At 43.6% G+C, this 16,807-nt stretch overlaps 1 protein-coding gene and 1 long non-coding RNA gene across 2 annotated transcripts; one reads left to right on the top strand and one right to left on the bottom strand.

Annotated features, from left to right (window-relative positions):
• Nucleotides 1-6,347: 6,347 nt before the first annotated feature.
• LOC127307662 (uncharacterized) lies at nucleotides 6,348-15,300 on the bottom strand. The gene is made up of 4 exons (XR_007855702.2): nucleotides 14,873-15,300; nucleotides 8,455-8,573; nucleotides 8,249-8,374; nucleotides 6,348-6,612 (listed from the first exon to the last, which is right to left on the bottom strand). It is a non-coding gene; the product is annotated as an uncharacterized lncRNA (long non-coding RNA).
• Nucleotides 10,827-14,303, top strand: LOC127307661 (uncharacterized). Its single transcript, XM_051338410.2, has 5 exons — nucleotides 10,827-10,920; nucleotides 11,751-11,820; nucleotides 13,456-13,858; nucleotides 13,929-14,029; nucleotides 14,114-14,303. The coding sequence occupies exons 1-5, from the start codon at nucleotides 10,827-10,829 to the stop codon at nucleotides 14,169-14,171; spliced, it is 726 nt and encodes a 241-aa protein (XP_051194370.2). The 3' UTR covers nucleotides 14,172-14,303.
• Nucleotides 15,301-16,807: the final 1,507 nt, after the last annotated feature.

The following is a 16,807-nucleotide window of genomic DNA, read 5'->3' as shown; positions in this document are numbered from 1 at the left end:
GTGAAGACGGCGGTGGAGATGGCTCCGGGGGCAATTCCACGTCCCGGCAGGGTGCCGGAACAGCGACTTCTGTCCCCCGAATTGGACTTTCGCGATGGCGGCGGCTGCGGATGGTTTTCTCTGTTTCGTCGAACTTGTCGATGTTTTTAGGTCGTGACGAATATATAGGCGGAGAGGCGGCGCAAGGAGGCGGCTGGGGCCCCCACACCATAGGTGGCGCGGCCGGGGGCCACCCGCGCCGCCTTATGGTGTGGGCCCCTGCTGCCCGCCTCCGACTCTCCTTCGGTGTTAGGAAGCTTCCGGGAATTCTAAGACTTTCGGTGTTGATTTCGTCCGATTCCGAAAATATTTCCTTACTAGGATTTGAAACCAAAAACAAAGAACAAAGAATCGGCCTTTCGGCATCTCGTCAATAGGTTAGTTCCGGAAAATGCATAAATATGACATAAAATGTGAACAAAACATGTCGGTATCATCAATAATGTGGCATGGAACATAAGAAATTATCGATACGTCGGAGACGTATCAGTGGCATTCACTTCTTCATCGGTGAGACCGTCGATTCCGACGGAAACGCCCTGGTAAGTAACGCTGACGCGACCACCGCTGAGTAGGACGCAGTCGCAAAGATCCGATCTGAGCTGCAGGAGCTTCCTAAGGAAGATTCCGCCTTAGATCTGGAAATTTCAAAGCCCACCCAATCCGCCCCTGAGCAGGAAACTACGGTGGAAGACCAATGCAGATCCGCCTGGGTCTCTCAGGTGTTAAAGAAGCAAAGGTGCCACTTCGTGCACTTCCTCGCACATACCGCAGGGACCGCCCCTCCCCAGGAAGGTGTTGGAGATATGCCCGAGGAGTGGATTTGGTAACCGCGTGTATACGTGAGCACGCATCCATTAGCGTTGGATTTGCTTTAAGATGTGTGCCTCACAAACGGAGCCAAACGGCGCGGGGCAAACAAACTATCTCTTTCGCTCCTCCCCTGGCAACCACCACGTGAATGCTCTCACCTAATCCCCTGGTCGCTATCCTTATCCACGCTGAGTTGCTATGAACCATACATCACATCATCCTTTCTTTTCTCTCCCTCTCAGACCACCACTGCAAGAAGCGTCGCGCCGGAGAAGCACGTGAGGAGGATACTGTAGCCGTCGGACGCGCAGCGGGGATTCCGCCGCCAACGACCGCATGGAGGCATGCACGCGAGGAGGTGGCGTCGAGGTCGCCGCCGACAAGCATAGGGAACCGTGCACGCGAGGAGAATGCATTGATTCCGCCGCCGCCGAGTGCAAGGACGCGTGCACGCAAAGGAGAGGCCTCTACATGACGAGCGCCTGGAGGCGTGCTCAGAAGAGGAGCCATTGAGGTCGCCGCCGCTGACGAGTTAAAGGAGGCATCCATGGGAAGAGGATTCGTCGAGGCCACCAGTGACAAGCGAATGGAGATGTGCTTGATGTTCATCGTCCAGCACGTGAAGAGGACGACGTCGCCTGGAGGCGTTCTCGCGATGCCACGGGTCGACGTGGAGCAGCTGAAGCCGGCATTTTTGCGTGATTGAGTTTTTCCTCTCCGTCTGCATCTCAATCTCGATTCCAAGATTTTTTGTCATGCAGTTGTGTATCTAATTTTGCAAACCAATGGTTTCGGCAGCTACAAATCCAATGATTCTGTTCTTGATCATCCATCGCTTCATCTCCTAAAAGCAGCAGGAAGCATTATCGAAGCAACAGCGCTGTCGAGCGTCAGCCAAGCCTCTCCTCGCTGTAGCACTGCACCAGCCCCGCCGTCTCGACGCTGGCTTCCTCCGCTGCAGGGAAGGGAGAGTAACCGCGCTCCTGATTTTGGCGGCGTGCGGGAGCCGGCCGGCGGCACGGCGGGGCGCTGTCGGCCAGGGCGGCGCACGAGAGCCGACAAAGGGCGAGGCAGGCGAGCGCGCGGGCCGGTGCCAGCACCTCGATGCCTTCCTCCAGCGAGAGAGCCGCCTCCACGTCGCAGATGTTCTTCCACATTTTGTAATGGAGGCCGGGGTAGGGGCGGCGATGTAGGGGAGGTGGAGCAGATAGAGGATAAGGTTGTGCTTCACCTTTTTTAGGGAGAATCAGCTGCTGTGTTATCACTTCACGGATGAGCCACGCCGTTAGACACGTGTCAATCATTGGATGCGTGCTCACGTATACACCCGGTCACCAGGCTTCTTTTGTATGCCCGAGAGGCAATAATAAAATAGTTATTTTTATATCTTAGTGTTCATGATAAATGTTTACACTCCATGCTATAATTGTATTAACCGAAAACATTAATACATGTGTGTTGTGTAAACAACCAGAGTCCCTAGTAAGTCTCTCATTTAACTAGCTTGTTGATTAGTAGATGATCATGGTTTCCTGATCATGAACATTGGATGTTATTAATAACAAGATCATATCATTAGGTGAATGATGTGATGGACACACCCATAGTAAGCATAGCATGAGATCAAGTCATTAAGTTCAACTTTCTATAAGCTTTCGATACATAGTTACCTAGTCCTTCGACCATGAGATCATGTAAATCACTTACACTGGAAGGATGCTTTGATTACATCAAACACCATTACGTAAATGGGTGGTTATAAAGATGGATTAAGTATTCGAAAAGTGTGAGTTGAGGCATATGGATCAAGAGTGGGATTTGTCCATCCCAATGATGGATAGATATACTCTGGGCCCTCTCGGTGGAATGTCGTCTAATTAGCTTGCAAGCATGTGACTAGGTCACAAGAGATGACATACCACGGTAGGAGTAAAGAGTACCTGTCGGTAACTAGGTTGAACTAGGTATGGAGATACCGATGATCGAACCTCGGACAAGTAAAGTATCGCGTGACAAAGGGAATCGGTATCGTATGTGAATGGTTCTTTCGATCACGAAGTCATCGTTGAATATGTGGGAGCTATTATGGATCTCTAGGTCCTGCTATTAGTTATTGATCGGAGAGGAGTCTTGATCATGTCCGCATAGTTCTCGAACCGTAGGGTGACACACTTAAGATTTGATGTCATTATAAGTAGATATGTAATATGGAATGGAGTTCGAATGTTGTTCGGAGTCTGGGATGGGATCCAAGACATCACGAGGAGTTCCGGAATGGTCCGGAGAATAAGATTCATATATAGGAAGTCACATTCCAAGTTTCGGAGTGGTCCGGTGAATTTATGGAAGGTTGTAGAAGTTTCTAGAATCATCCGGGATAAATCACTATGGAAGGAGGAGTCCCGGAGAGACTCCACCAGCCCTAGCCATCCCACCAAGTGGGAAGGTGGAGTCCATGGTGGACTCCACCAAGGTGGCCGGCCACACCACAAGGAAGGGGAGGAATCCCACCTTATCTAGGTTTCCCAAATTTGGTAAGTTTTGGAGTTGGACTCCAATGTGGTTTTGGGGTAAACCCTAGGGATTTCAACCTATTTAAAGGGGAGGAGAGGGGAGGGGCTGCCTCACCTTGGCCGCACCACCAAAGGGCTCCCAGGCCGGCGCCCAAGCAGCCCCTCTCTCCCAAATCCTAGCTACTCCCTCCTTCTTCTCCCGCGGCGCTTACAGCGAAGCCCTGCCGGAGATCTCCACCACCACCGTCACCATTCCGTCGTGCTGGCGGGATTCCGAGGAGGATCTATTACATTTGTTGCCCGCTGGAATAGGGAGAAGGGCGTTTTTATCAACACCGTACGTGTGACCGAGTACGGAGGTGTTGCCCGACTGTGGCACCGTCAAGATCTTCTACGCGCTTTTGCACGCAGAAAGTGATCGACTACATCAACCACGAGATCTAATATCGTAGGCTTTGGAATCTTCGAGGGTTAGTCTCACATACATCTCGTTGCTACCATCTACTAGATTAGATCTTGCCTTGTTATTCGTTCTTGCGGTAGGAAATTTTTTGTTTTCTATGCTACGAATCCCTATAGTGGTATCAGAGCCGTGTCTATGCATAGATTGATTGCACGAGTAGAACACAATGGTTTTGTGGGCGTTGATGCTTTTGTTGTCTCTTGCTATGTGTACTTTGCATCTTGCGGGATGGTGTGATGAAGCGACCCGGGCTAACTTTACATGACCGTGTTAATGAGACTTGCTCCATGCTCGACATGCAACTTGTATTGCATAAGTGGCTTTGCGGGTGTTTGTCTTTCTCACCACAGTGAAGATTCAATCTACTCTTTCTATTGACAACACTAGTATCACCGTTGTGGTTCATGGTCGTAGGTAGATTGGATCTCACTCGAAAACCCTAAACCACGTAAAATATGCAGACCAAATTAGAGGCGTCTAACTTGTTTTTGCAGGGTTTGGTGATGTGATATGGCTATGATGTGACGATGAATATTTATGAGATGATCATTATTGTATTGTGACAACCGGCAGGAGCCTTATGGTTGTCTTTATATTTCATGTAGTAGTATTATTTCAAAGTAGTTGTAATAGTTGCTACATGGGAGAACAACCATGAAGACGACGCCATTGACCTTGACGCTACACCGACGATGATGGAGATCATGCCCGTTGATGATGGAGATCATGTCCGTGCTTTGGAGATGAAGATCAAAGGCGCAAAGACTAAAGGGCCATATCATATCACATATGAATTGCATGTGATGTTAATCCTTTTATGCATCGTGTATTGCTTAGATCGCGACGGTAGCATTATAAGATGATCCCTCTCACTAAATATCATGATAATAAAGTGTTCATCCTTAGTATGCACCGTTGCTAAGACTTGTCGTTTCGAAGCATCACGTGATGATCGGGTGTGATAGATTCTACATGTGCATACAACGGGTACAAGCCAGTTTTGCACACGCGGATACTAAGGTTGCCTTGACGAGCCTAGCATGTACAGACATGGTCTCGGAACACGGGATACCAAAAGGTAGAGCACGAGTCATATGAATGATATGATAAACACTTTGAGTGTTTGCCTTTGAAGCTACATCTTTTCTCGTGAAGATCGGACTTGGTGTACTAGATTCGGTTCGTGTGATCACTAAGACAATGCGAGGAATGTTTTTTTGAGTGGGAGTTCACCTAGTTAATTTAAGAATTAATAGTAAACTCAAATTTATCATGAACAAAGTCTAAATTGTATTTGAATTAAATTTTGTAGAATTGTATATGAATGATAGTAGTTGCTATCATCATGTTTTATATTCTGAAATCTTTCTGTTCTTAATAGGTGATCCCATTTCTCTTCACATGCAGCCTATCCACCTCATCAAACATCCTTGACCAATCCTAACTTGCCAAGTCATGTAAACCTTACACCATCATTCGCCACGTCATCCACCCATCATAAAAAGTTCTAATTCTATCGATCGTATGACTCTGTCCCCATGTAACGTTATTTCCCCTTCCAGGCATTGATTTGCCCATCCTAATTCACCTTCCCGTTAGTGCAAAATTGATTTACCTACGCACTAGACCATAAAAGCGCGCGTTGCTGCGCCCTTCCATTTTTTAAGAAATGATAGCTATGGTGTATAAACATGTGGAAAGTTCAGCATCTTGTTAATCATAAAAGTTGTGCCTAATTATTCAACAAAAGTTAGGACTCCTTTGGTTCATAGGATAGGAAAATTATAGAAATAGAAAAAGCATAGGATTAGCATGTTGTGCCTAGTTGAATCATATAGGAAGAGTAATTCTCTTTGATTGTGCTAAAGGATTTTTTCATGAGGTATGATGTCATGTTTTTTTTCCTATAAGATTTGTACTAGAAGATTCCTATAGAGTTATTTGCTATATGATATGCTCCTATGAATCACATAACTACTGTAGAAAAAATTCTATGAGATCTAAATCCTATAGAATTTTTGCACAGTTCCTATAAACCAAAGAAGCCCATAGTGATGAGTACGTAGGAAACTGAAACACCACTGAGAACTCGTGGGAGCAACTTGGATATGATTTGTGTTTGTATTGGATCTATGAAATCAATTTTTTGAATAGATAAAACATGTTTAAAAAATTAGAAAAAATTCACAACAATCATCTGTCCTATATACGCAACCTCTAAAAATTGTAGCTTCAAATTCGACTTACACTTAGAGAAAAAAAGACAAAAAATTAGGTGTGATTAGTGTGAAATCCTGTTTACCTAAATCTGGCACTATTCATAGTAGAGTTTATCTTTTTTGTTTCTATGTATGTAGATGGATTTTAAGCTGATTTTTTTTTTGGAGTTGTAGATACAACCCATAGGTATGTTCTATACAAGTTTCAGATTTTTTTTGAAATTTATATAAACTAGTTGAATGCCCGTGCGTTGCCACGGTGACTTCTCTTGTTCATGAACATTCACATGTATAAAAAAATAATACTATTTTATAGATATTTAGATTCCAATCCGCTTGAAGATTTCACTTAGGTAGTTACGAAATGTTTGTGCATGAAAAAAAATTGTATACATGCTTTAGTTGATTTCTAATTGCCCCGTGGTTTAGTTCGCCCTCTTGTCGTCATCCTGCCATCTCTTCTGCTCCGCCCTCTTGTTGATGCTTGTCGTCAACATCAGATATCTTTTCTCAGACTGGTGTATGGATTACCATTTGTAATTGAAGATGCATATCACTTTTCCATCTACAAACATGAAAGTGCAATATTAGTACCTTGAGATGTTTTTCCGAAAAGTATAGCACCATCATTGGGAGATACAGATCTTAACAATCATGTTTAGCAAAAATCAAGCCACTATCAACTGAACCAAACATCTCCATTCTACCAAATATATCCAAGAAAAATCAATGAATGGGCGGGCCACTTGAGCTAATGATTAGGGAGGCAGGCGCTGTAAGATTAAGATGGTAGTAGTTGGGATTTAGGGCGGGGCGGCCCTTGGCAACAAGAACTGAGGAGCCAGCTTCGCCAACAGCTCCACACAATTAAACTCCTCAGGTTTAGATTTATGAAGAGATTCAACACTCTTCTCCATATGGCCATTCAAAATGATCTAGGTACATACAAAATGATGATATAGGTAAAAAAATCTAGCTCAAATACTTTGTAAAGCATCTACTCCCTCCATTACATATTTCTTGTCATGGTTGTAGTTCAAATTTTACCTAAAACTACAATACAAATTATGGAACCGAGAGAATAACATTTTACATTTTCCTACCAGAATGGAGGGGCAGATTTCTAGCTGAGTGTGTTTTCCTTCCCTAAAGTAGATCTTGATATAAGGTATGGATTTTTTCTAGACCATCCAGTACATTCTTCCACCTTTGATACATATTCGCAGTAGGCTTTGCAGTTTCAAAAAGTGATCCATATGAAGCAAAGATTTTAAAAAGTCAGCATGATGTGAGATGATTTAGCACAAGAGAACACACATACAAAATCAAGTTACTAAATCAATGCTCTTACTCTAAACATTTGGGTTAGTAGAAAACATAAAGTTGCATACATACTTGCAATCAATTATCTCAATCACCGTGACACCTAGGGTGGTTCTAATATCCATTTATTTAAACACAAACTTAAGAGATACATAAATCCGAATTAAGCACATAATTGTGAAACCTCACCCTGTTCATGGCCAACCAGTAAATTAGGGAAATCAAACACATAAAGAAGTTTTCTTTCCATACCCCCAAAACCGACCTAGATGAGAGGTGACATTGTTTATGTTTAGTTAACAACATATGGTATAGCTTAAAAGTTAATCATTTAATCTGCATATTTATCCTGACAAGTTGAAAACAAAGAGTTGTATTTTGTTCTACGTCCTGGAAGGTGATCTACATGAACTACTGTTCAGTTGAAAAAACTTGATAATACCTTCATGCCAATAGTAACCATCAAAAAACGAAACACATGCATCCTAGCTTATGCTTCTGCACTTATCTCTTTTGCCCAGACATAGGAAATGGCAGCACAAAGAGATCAAAACCTCAGCCATAATTTGCAGTTAACAGCCATGGAAAATCGTGCATATGGTTATAGATGTATGATTTTGAACATAAATTGTAGAAGACATGAGCTTCATGTGGATGCAACTCGTTTTGAATGTTTTGTATATCGAAGGCAGTATATGCCAATGGAGCCCAACATTATACGCAAACGGACGAGCAGTTTTAGAAACTTAAAAAACACTAAGAGATTAGTCCGCCAGATCCACAACTTAGCATATGAGCACACATACAAAGCTCACACGTTATTTCATTTGACCATTAATACTTGACAGATTGGAAGACTAAGAGATTACTGCTTTTACCTGATGAACTCTATGGCCAGTTTCCAACTCATGTGATCGATGCAGAAAGAACTCAGGGTAAGATGCATTTGGGTTCAAGGAGACCTTTTGGACAGGCAAGAAATCCATCAAGCTCTTCTTGAATTTCTGCAGAATACAGAGTTGAGGAAGGAAAGGGAAAACTCATTGATGAAGGATAGGGAGGGGGAGCGAGAGGAGAGGCGTACCTGGTCGCGATGAATACAGTGATAATTCTCATGGTAGCCGACAAGTTCAGTTTATCTTCAAATTGATGCTTCAAGAAAGAATACTCACAAACTTCTTAGCTCAAAAACGAGCTGCATACCTGTAAGATTACAATAAATAAATTTTAGTATTATGCATTGCGAAAACTATTTAGACGAGGAAATTTTAGTTAGGATATTAGGCCATTCGGTATTCATAGATGTTAAAGGAAGCTCGTAATATTTTTAGTGGAAAACTATTTCTACTCAACTGACAGGCTAAGAAACAAGGTAGTTTTCATCAAATAACTTCTCGACAATCATCTGCATTATAGATTTTGGAAGCACGTATGTTTGAAAAGTTCATTACTACATAACCGATGGAAATATGATGAAGAGTATTCACTAAGAAATCCGAAGTGGCGATATTCACTCCAGAAGTACCTATCAAATGATCATGACGAAATTAGACTTAGAGTTAGAGATATAAAACTGGTAGGAAGATATCAAGACGATGCCAAACATATTTGTTTCAGAAAAAAGGTCTCTAATAGACACCTACATGAGTACTCAAAATCAACATAGGAAGGAAATTACTATAGTAAAACAGAAATAAAATTTACCTATTTTCAATACATGCAAGTGCAGACTATCTAAACACACTTGGACATGTTAAATGATCGCTGATAGTAACTAACTGATAACATGAGAGGACATGTTAAATGATCACTGATGACAACTAAGACAAACTGAACAACATTGTAGCCTAGTAACCAAAGCCGGTTGGACGAATAGGCAGCTCCGTAAATTGCGAACCACCTCGCCAGCATGAATTACCCTACCTTCAACTCTAGCCAACAGTATAAGCGACCCCATCCGAATTCTCTCCGTGGACTGCACCTTCTTGGCATGCACTTTCTCCGGTATATTTAGTTTACCCCAAATCGACAACCCAACACGAAATCTCTCTCTCACACGCCAGCTCAGGGGCGCATGCCTCCTACACTATGGTGAAGCCTCTCTGACCTGCGCTCACCGACAATTCACCCTCACCACCGCGCTCCTCGAACTTGCGAGTCACTCCTCATCACTTCAGTACAATATTTTTTACCTAAGACGGAAGCTCTATACATAGATGCTTTCATCTTGTATGCCTTTGAATTTCTTCCATTGTCGCTGGTTTGTAGTTTTGTACTGTGCATTTTTTTAGTTATAATGCAACATTCGAAACAAATTGAAAGCAGTTTTTGTTTGACACTTCCGAGCACATATATAATTTAGTAATATATATTAGAACTGCAAGTGTTGATAATTCTTGTAATTTTTTTGGTAAGAGAGTGCACTTAAGTTATGACATACATACATTTATTATTATAACCTATATAAAAGCTAACCCACTTTGCTGGAACCATAACGTTTTGGATACTGTTGATGGTGCCCTTTCTTCAAATTAAAACTTGACACGTTACTCTTTTACACTGTAGATAGCAATCCCATATTGTAGATCAGCGCAATTTAAGTTTGAGTTTTTCCTTTTTTCTAGCGTGTAAATCCCGTGATAACCGGCAAATCCCGGTAGCATTCAGTTATTGCATCTAATGGTCTACCGGTTTCAGTTGTTCCTTTATTTTTACTGGTTTGTTATTTATATTCTGTCAAAAAAAAATACTGGTTTGTTATTTATAGGAAGGGCCCAGTCATCCGGTTAGTTGCGTATCACCGCTTTGACCGCACGTATTCTTCCAGTTTCCACCGTGTGGCCTATCTAGAGAACTCCAATTCCCTCCCGTCTCCTCTCTCACATCCCATCCCGATGGACTCCAATGGGCGGAGGCCCTGTTTCGCTGTCTCTCGGCCGCCGGTAACGCACGCCGCTTGAGAAGCTTTTCCTTCTTCAGGCCGGCGTCCTCCTACCTCTTCCTAGCGGCGGAGGGGCCAAACGAGGCATCCATTGCCACTGCACACCCTCCTCTCATTCACGCCGCGGCTGGTGACGTGGAGGAGCTCCGCGCCCTCCTCTCCCTCTCGTGGTGGTTGGCGATGCGGCGGAGGATCTCCACATCCTCCTTTCCCTCCTGGGAGGCATGGCTACGGGAGGATTTGACGTGCCCAGTGCTCCCTTCTTGATGTACTTACCCTAATGCATCACAAGTTGGTGGTGTGCTTCGCCATCCAGCACTGTCACGATCTCCTCCTAGCTGGTTGCAGTGGCATTGCCTTGCCTGCAGCATCCCCTCAGCTAGACAACAACAATCGACCTTGCCGCGCGCCTGGTCCAGTTTGTGCTGGTTCGCCTTCAATCTCGCCAGATGGGCGGTCATGTGGTCGCTAGATGGCAAGCAGCGCTGCCGCATGTTCTTGGCCTGATCTGGAGCATGGCCTCACTTGGAAGCCACTCTGCCGTCAGCATCGTGGAACGTGGGGCGCGGTGTTCCATCAACGGCTGTTCCCATGTGAGGACTGGAGCTGGTAATAGAGAGAAGTGGTTGCCCTCTACTTCGTCGCTGATACCTGGCGACGACAACATAGATTGGCTTCATTGCCTCGGGTTTGCTTCAAGTTACTCCACCTTCCATGTGCAGGTTCCTCTTCTAATCTATTTGCTTCTTTTTTTCCTTTCTCACACGATTTGTATTATGATGTGATCAGTTACTTGCTTCTTTGTTTGGTTACACATTAAAAAGAATTTATTTGTTTTGGTTGTAGTTGTCTCGCCGTCGTCATGCCTTTGCAGCAAATATATGGGCATACAGCATGTTGTCATCTTCTTTGTAAGTGACCCATCATTGAATGACTTGGTTAGGGCTCTAAGACTTGGATTACTGACTAATGAGAGTGTGGTTATGTGCGTCTAATTAATTTGCATTAGCAGATTTACTGGCTACTGATCCTCATACAGTTATTAAAACACTAAGCTTTTGGGTACTTATATCATCTAAGGATAAGGCTTTGGGGGATTTGCGTGCTCTGATGGCATGGCCTAGGTAAATCACTTTGGCAATCGTGTTTAAGGTTCACACTGACTACATTAGAGCTCCCTTAAATTCTTCGGAACAAAAGCGAACGCCGCCGCGCTGTGCACGCTGCCTACCTCCGTTATCGCGGTCAGAACGTCCGGGTGACGAGGTGCGTTGTCTCCTTCACACGGTGTGCTTCTGCCCGCAGGATGGCCTGCATGGTGAGTTGCTGCTCATCAAGCTCGGCTGCCATGCTAGGATGATGTGGTGCCTACTCTGGAACTTGCCAAGGTTCTTACTGAAACTTTTCATGCTAACTTGCTAAGTTGTGCCCTGCTGCAGTTTTCCAGTCTCTTCAGTTAATTGGTTGGTCGTTTGTCTTGCAAGATTATGTGGCTGACCGCTCTAGGAGGTATTATGTTACCATACAGAGTAGTAGATATAATTTATCTTATTGATACAGAAAATAACTTTTCTAGGACAAGAAGTTGTCGCTGCTCAAAATCCTGGAAGCCACTAACAATAGCAATTCATATCAATCTATCATTACTAACAATGTCCAGGTCCGTTTCTTTTCCTTTCTGAATTTGCTGCTGGCTGGTTTTAGCATAGTTAGTAATGATAGACATTGCAGCAAAAAAAAGTGATGATAGATTGCTATGAATTGCAGCAAATGGGTCTAGCTCGAACTGAACATTGTTCAGACGCATGGCCTCTATATGTGTTGCAGAGAGAAAGAGGATTGTGGATGCACATAACTGATTAAATCGAGGTGAATCAATCCACTTCTAAGTTACTCTCTATTTCCCTATTCCACTTGCAATTTGTGTAAAATTTTCTGTGCATATAGTCTGTGTTCTTTTTTTCTTCCATCACTTGCTCACATATCATTTCATTCAAGGAATAAATCTGCAAGAAGTGTCATCCCTCACAGTTTCCGTATTCATCCTCGGGTGTAGAAGTTATCCTTCATCGAGCCAAGACAACATCATTATATACTGTCTTTGATTTCGGGCTTATAGGTTCTGTCTTATCCCAAAATATCATGGATATTGCCGTTTAAAAGTCTTTTGGCTTAGATGTAGTCTGGCCCCAAACATTAGTGTCCTTTTAAATTCTTTTTTGAGCTTTAATGTTCGTTCAAATAGTCAGTATGTCCATGTAGGAATGCACATTATTCCATTATTTGTAGCTTGATATAGGAACTCTGTACATTCCAAGGCTTATAAAAGATTTGTTCACCTTAAGGCAATCTAGGCACAATCAATTTATAAGGAGATTCACTAGCTCTATAAGCTAATTGTCTGAGCTAGGGTTCTCTCGGCTTGACAAAAGAATTGAATGCATGAACGGATGGCATAATGGTTTTTCCCTTCCCAATTACTGTCTACCTATTGATTTATAAGAATTACATACACTCGAACAAAATAATTCTGTACTAACTGTGAGTTTTCTAGCATTGGCGTCTTGCTGTTAAACAGAGCAGAAGCAAAATTTGTATTGATAAGGAATAGTATGATTGGTATTAAAGGTGAACCTTATCTTCATCTCATCCTGCAAATTTGAGGTGAATTTCCCTGCTTCCTGTTTTGTCAACATTTGTAGGATATTATATGTTTGTTTGGGCTAACTACGATATCAACATACTGTTTATTTATTGCTTTTCATCTTCACATATTCAGCATGATTGTAGTAGTATGCGGTTCGAACCATCGTCTCTGAAACTGTTAGCCCCTGGTAGTGTTTCAAAGGTATACTTTGCATGAATTGGAAGGGTTTCCTACTTCCAGTAGGTTTAAGGAAATTCTCATCGTAACAATGTCAGCTTTGCTTTATTTCGGAAAGAGTATGTGCCTTTCTGTTTGAATTAGATCGATTTCTTACTTATCCGCCTTTTTTTTTGACAAAAAGAGTTCTGCGTTGTTTGCTTTTCTAGGCAATATCCGAATGCACCCGGATTGTTCTTCGTTCACCTCTGATCCTTTTGTTAGTTCTTCGGATAGTTTGAGGAAGGACTATATTGTTCTTCGTTTGCTTTTTTTTATAGACAGGTCACTGGCCACTTGACGTTCCTCGGTGAGAGTGGTGAGGATCTCATAGGCAGAGAGGCAGACCTTCTTGCTCCACTTACTAAAGGCCGTCATAATTATGTCCCTGCTGCCATTACTGCTATGGTAGGCAAGCAATGCATCGTGATCGCCAAGGTAGACCAGGAGACCTACGATGCTGATCGTGGGATATTGTTTCTTACTGTCTCGAAGGCCCAGCTAATCACTGATTCAATGACAGCACTAGGCTCTTCTACCCAGACTAGCCTTGCAATAGCCAATAAGGCAATTGTGCCACCCGATTACCCTAAAAGCACACAGAGCCACCTCCCAGAAGGCTGCGGCTCACAGACAACACCTCCAAAGGATATAATTGAACCAACTGATGCTGACGAGGAAGAGGTAAATAGTACCCCTACATGGTTCTCTATAAACAAATGCTCCAGTATGTTTTAATGTCTTTTTCTACCAGGACATGGGAAAGGCAACCAAAGACAAGAAAAGGAAGAACACCAACGAAAAAGGACCTACAAGGCATTATTCAAATGGAAGCAGTAACATTAGCCTTCTCAGGTAATTATCTAGCTGACCTAATGATTATGTACCCCACATCTCATGGTAACCAACCACTTATTCTACATTTTATTTTCATAATAGAATGCCATCAAAGGACGAGGCTAGGAAAAGTGCATTGTCAAGGAAATCAAGCAAGTAAATCAACCACCTTGCTGCATATGAAACTTCTCATCAATCTACGAGCTTACGCTATTAGTTATACTAATCTTATCTAATACCATCCTAGGTGAATATCTCCACAGTCTCCTCAGATTACATATGTAAACCTCAATGTGTCAGTGTTTGCTTAAGAGCACCAGTATGATTATCTATGTATAATTATCCAGTGTGTAAAACTTTTATCCACTACTATGTACCTTAAGACTTGATGAAACACCAGCTTTCTAGCTATACTGCCGCTTTACCATTTAGTATTGTACTTTCTTCCGCTGGCTTACGTGTACTGCAGCAACTCCATCAGTTCTCACTAAGGCTGCTTACTGCTGCATTATTAAGCTCCTGAATTTGCCTCTATATTACAAACAAAAGCAATTAAATTATTCTTTAATATTTCTTCTTCCTGATTGCAAATAATGATCATATTTTCCTGTTGCGTACTCTTTACTGTTTTCAGCTATTACATTGTTCCTTTTATCTTATACAAGAAATTGATCTACATATCCAGACTTTTTCCTACGGTATCTTTTTTCAGTAGTGCTACCATATGCTATGCATTTCAGCTCCCAAGACACGCAGACAGAACAATTCAGTCATGAAAGACACTTTTGCAACCAAATCTAAAGCAACATTTCCCCACATACACAGACTAGCAATTCAGCCACGGAGACGGAAGAAGCATACCAGGCCATCGATTCCTTCACGGTAGACAGTGCCGACGACGAGCAATTGCTGCTCCCAGCGAATTCGGCGGGCGTCGATCCCGCCCACGCGTAGCTTCTCCACTCCTCCATCTCCATCAGGCCGAACTCCGCCTGGAGGCTCGGCCGAGCGGCGCCTCTCCATTTTCCCCTTCCTCCACTCCTCCCCCTACCTCGAGCCGAGCTCCAGCTTGAGCAGGCCGGGCGGCGCCCCTCTATTTCTCTCTCCCTCCACTTCTCCATCGATCCCCCTCGGGTCAACCTCCACCTAGAGCCGTGGGCGGAAGCGACAAATGGAGGTAACCTCGGCATCGAGCGTAGGAGCACGGCGCGTCCGCCGGCCTGAATTCGAGGTAGCTGACGGCAAGCCGATCTACTTTTTTTTTCTTAAGAAAACACGGAAGCCACTCACTGCTTCACTGGCGACACTCCCTCGGCTTCCTTATCTATACCCATATAAAAAGCCCCAGAGGGGGCAGATCCAAGAAATCTCAACCGTAACCAGCAGATCGTAAGGTGCATGTTTGTCCCGCTAATAGTGCTAAAACATTGTCAGCCCGCACCCATATGGTGCTACTCCCCACCGCAAATCACGCCGCTAACCACCACCCCACCGCAAATTTCATCGGCCAAGCAGCGAAGGAAACAACACCAGCGCCGCCAAATCACAAATCCCGATCGCTAATCACCCATCGCACGCTAATCACCCGGACGTAATCCCTGGACAACGTCACCCTTCGCCCGTCGCCCGGCCGCCGCCTTCGCCGTCGCCGGCTGCGCCGCCGCCGCTTGTCGCCTGTCGCCGTTGCGCGTCTCGGCCGCCGCCCCATCGCTTGCCGCCCGCCGCTGCCGTCGCTGCTGCTCGCCGCCGCTTCGCCGCTTGTCGCTTGCCGCCCGTCTCCCGCCACCCGTCGCCGCTTCGTTGCTCCGCCGCCCCGTTGCCGCTGCGCCGCTTCTGCCTGCTGCCGGCCGCCACCAAGAAGGAAATAGAAACCTGTTTCGTGGTTAGTGGACGACTTATCTAGATTACAAAGTGAAATTCTTACTATAATACCTCTCACATGGAGGTGAACCGAACTTTTGTCTTATTGGCTCAGTTGTGGTGCACAGGTAGGTCATTAGCTTGCTATAGAGGTAAGGAATTGGTTCCTTTACACTTATTCATCTTGGTTTGGAAGTTTCTTTCGACCGCTTTATTTAGTTTTATCTTAAGAAAATATCTGAATTATTGCATGGTACAGTATGGCGATATTTCCCAAAATACATATGTGTTGATATATTTTTTCATGCCAGTGAACACTGAACATTGGGATGTTCTTTTATTTAACCAGGAGCATGTCTTCCCGGGTTTCATTTAGAAATACCGTTTCCAAGTGGTGCTAAATTGACTGATAGAATTTGATAAAACATCTTTAGCTATTACATATAAAAGATTGCAACCCAATGTCTGAAGCAGGAAAATATTGTCCAAGTTTCTACACGTTTCATTTTGATGGATGTTTGTCTCATGGTTATCTATAATATGATACACAAGGAAAGCAAGTCTGTCTACAGCGCAAGCATAGAGCTTGCTTTGATTGCATGATTTAAGCATTATGAGTGTATGATCATATTTGTTTATGTTTTGAGTCAACAATAGTTGAAATAAATACACTTTCATATCTGCACCAGAAAATGTGTGATGTTATTGTTTTATCCTTTCGTGCTAGGTACACAGTCTCAAATTTGCCCCCGCCGTCAGCCGCCGTTTGTCACCGGAAATTCTGAGGTTTTCTCCAATCTCCATACAATTTTTAATTATGCAATATTTGCAATAACCAGTTTCATTCAGCGATTAATTTTTTATTTAGTAGTTTCGTATCTATACTGCTTCAGATTCATGCCTGTAGTCAAATAGCCATTGCCTGAATGTGCCAAA

This window comes from Lolium perenne, chromosome 6 (genome assembly GCF_019359855.2).
Source record: "Lolium perenne isolate Kyuss_39 chromosome 6, Kyuss_2.0, whole genome shotgun sequence".
In the NCBI taxonomy this organism is placed as follows: Eukaryota; Viridiplantae; Streptophyta; class Magnoliopsida; order Poales; family Poaceae; genus Lolium; species Lolium perenne.
Note: the sequence above shows the minus strand (reverse complement) of the source record. Positions and strands in the feature narration are given on the sequence as shown.